Source organism: Diospyros lotus, chromosome 2 (assembly GCF_014633365.1).
Source record: "Diospyros lotus cultivar Yz01 chromosome 2, ASM1463336v1, whole genome shotgun sequence".
NCBI classification, from domain to species: Eukaryota; Viridiplantae; Streptophyta; class Magnoliopsida; order Ericales; family Ebenaceae; genus Diospyros; species Diospyros lotus.
In genome coordinates this window covers 17,353,364-17,354,390 of record NC_068339.1, presented here as the reverse complement: position 1 = coordinate 17,354,390, position 1,027 = coordinate 17,353,364, and the positions used below count along the sequence as shown (strand labels likewise).

The 1,027-nt window shown below is 44.4% G+C and overlaps 1 protein-coding gene across 1 annotated transcript; it reads left to right on the top strand.

Annotated features, from left to right (window-relative positions):
* The first annotated feature begins 311 nt into the window (after positions 1-311).
* LOC127794676 (uncharacterized) lies at positions 312-797 on the top strand. The gene has a single exon (XM_052325923.1). The coding sequence runs from the start codon at positions 312-314 to the stop codon at positions 795-797; it is 486 nt and encodes a 161-aa protein (XP_052181883.1).
* The last annotated feature ends 230 nt before the right edge of the window (positions 798-1,027 follow it).

The window sequence follows — 1,027 nt, the reverse complement described above, 5'->3', positions numbered from 1 at the left end:
GGGCGTTACAAGATGCCATGGGAACGAAGTTGAGATTTAGTACTGCTTTCCACCCACAAACAGATGGGCAAACAGAGAGGACCATACGGACATTAGAGGACTTTCATGGCAGTTGGGATGACCACCTGCCACTAGTAGAATTTGCCTACAACAATAGTCATCATTCCAGTATTGGTATGCCACCTTATAAGGCGCTTTATGGTAGGCCATGTAGATCACCCATTTGTTGGGAGGAGGTTGGAGATAGAGCCTTGTTGGGGCCGGAGATTGTGGAACAAACAACGTAGAAGATTCGCATCATCAGAGCGAGAATGAAGGCCGCCCAAGATCGACAAAAGAGTTACGCGAACAAGAGAAGGCGAGACTTAGAGTTTTCGACTGGGGATCATGTATGGCTGAGAGTGATGCCCATGAAGGGCGTACGTCGATTTGGGGTGTCGGGGAAGCTTAACCCTCGCTATATTGGGCCGTTTGAGATTTTGGAACGAGTTGGCACTCTGGCCTATAGGTTGGCCTTGCCACCGCAACTATCTGGCGTTCATAACATCTTCCATGTGTTCATGCTGAGGAAGTACGTGTTGGATCCTCAGCACATTATTGACTATCAGACTATAGAGGTCAGGGAAGATGTGGCATACGAGGAAATGCTTGTCAGTATCTTGGAATGGAAAGAGAAAGTGTTGCGAAGCCGGTCGATTTCTTTTGTGAGGGTTCAGTGGCAACATCATTCTCCGGACGAGGCTACTTGGAAACGTGAGGATGAGATGAGCCGTCTTTTCCCCCAGCTATTCTCATGACGAGGTATGAATTTGGGGACCAAATTCTTTGAAGGGGGGAGAAACTGTAATGACCCTAAATTAGGCCTAGGCGTTTTTCATATTTAATTTTAATTCATGGGCATTCTAAATATGGGTCGAAGTATTTTAACAATTTATTTTGATGATATGAAATGATTTTAGATTAATATGAAATTTTCTTGGTGCATGTGATCATGAATTTAAGTGTATGGGTCTAATTTCTAAGAATT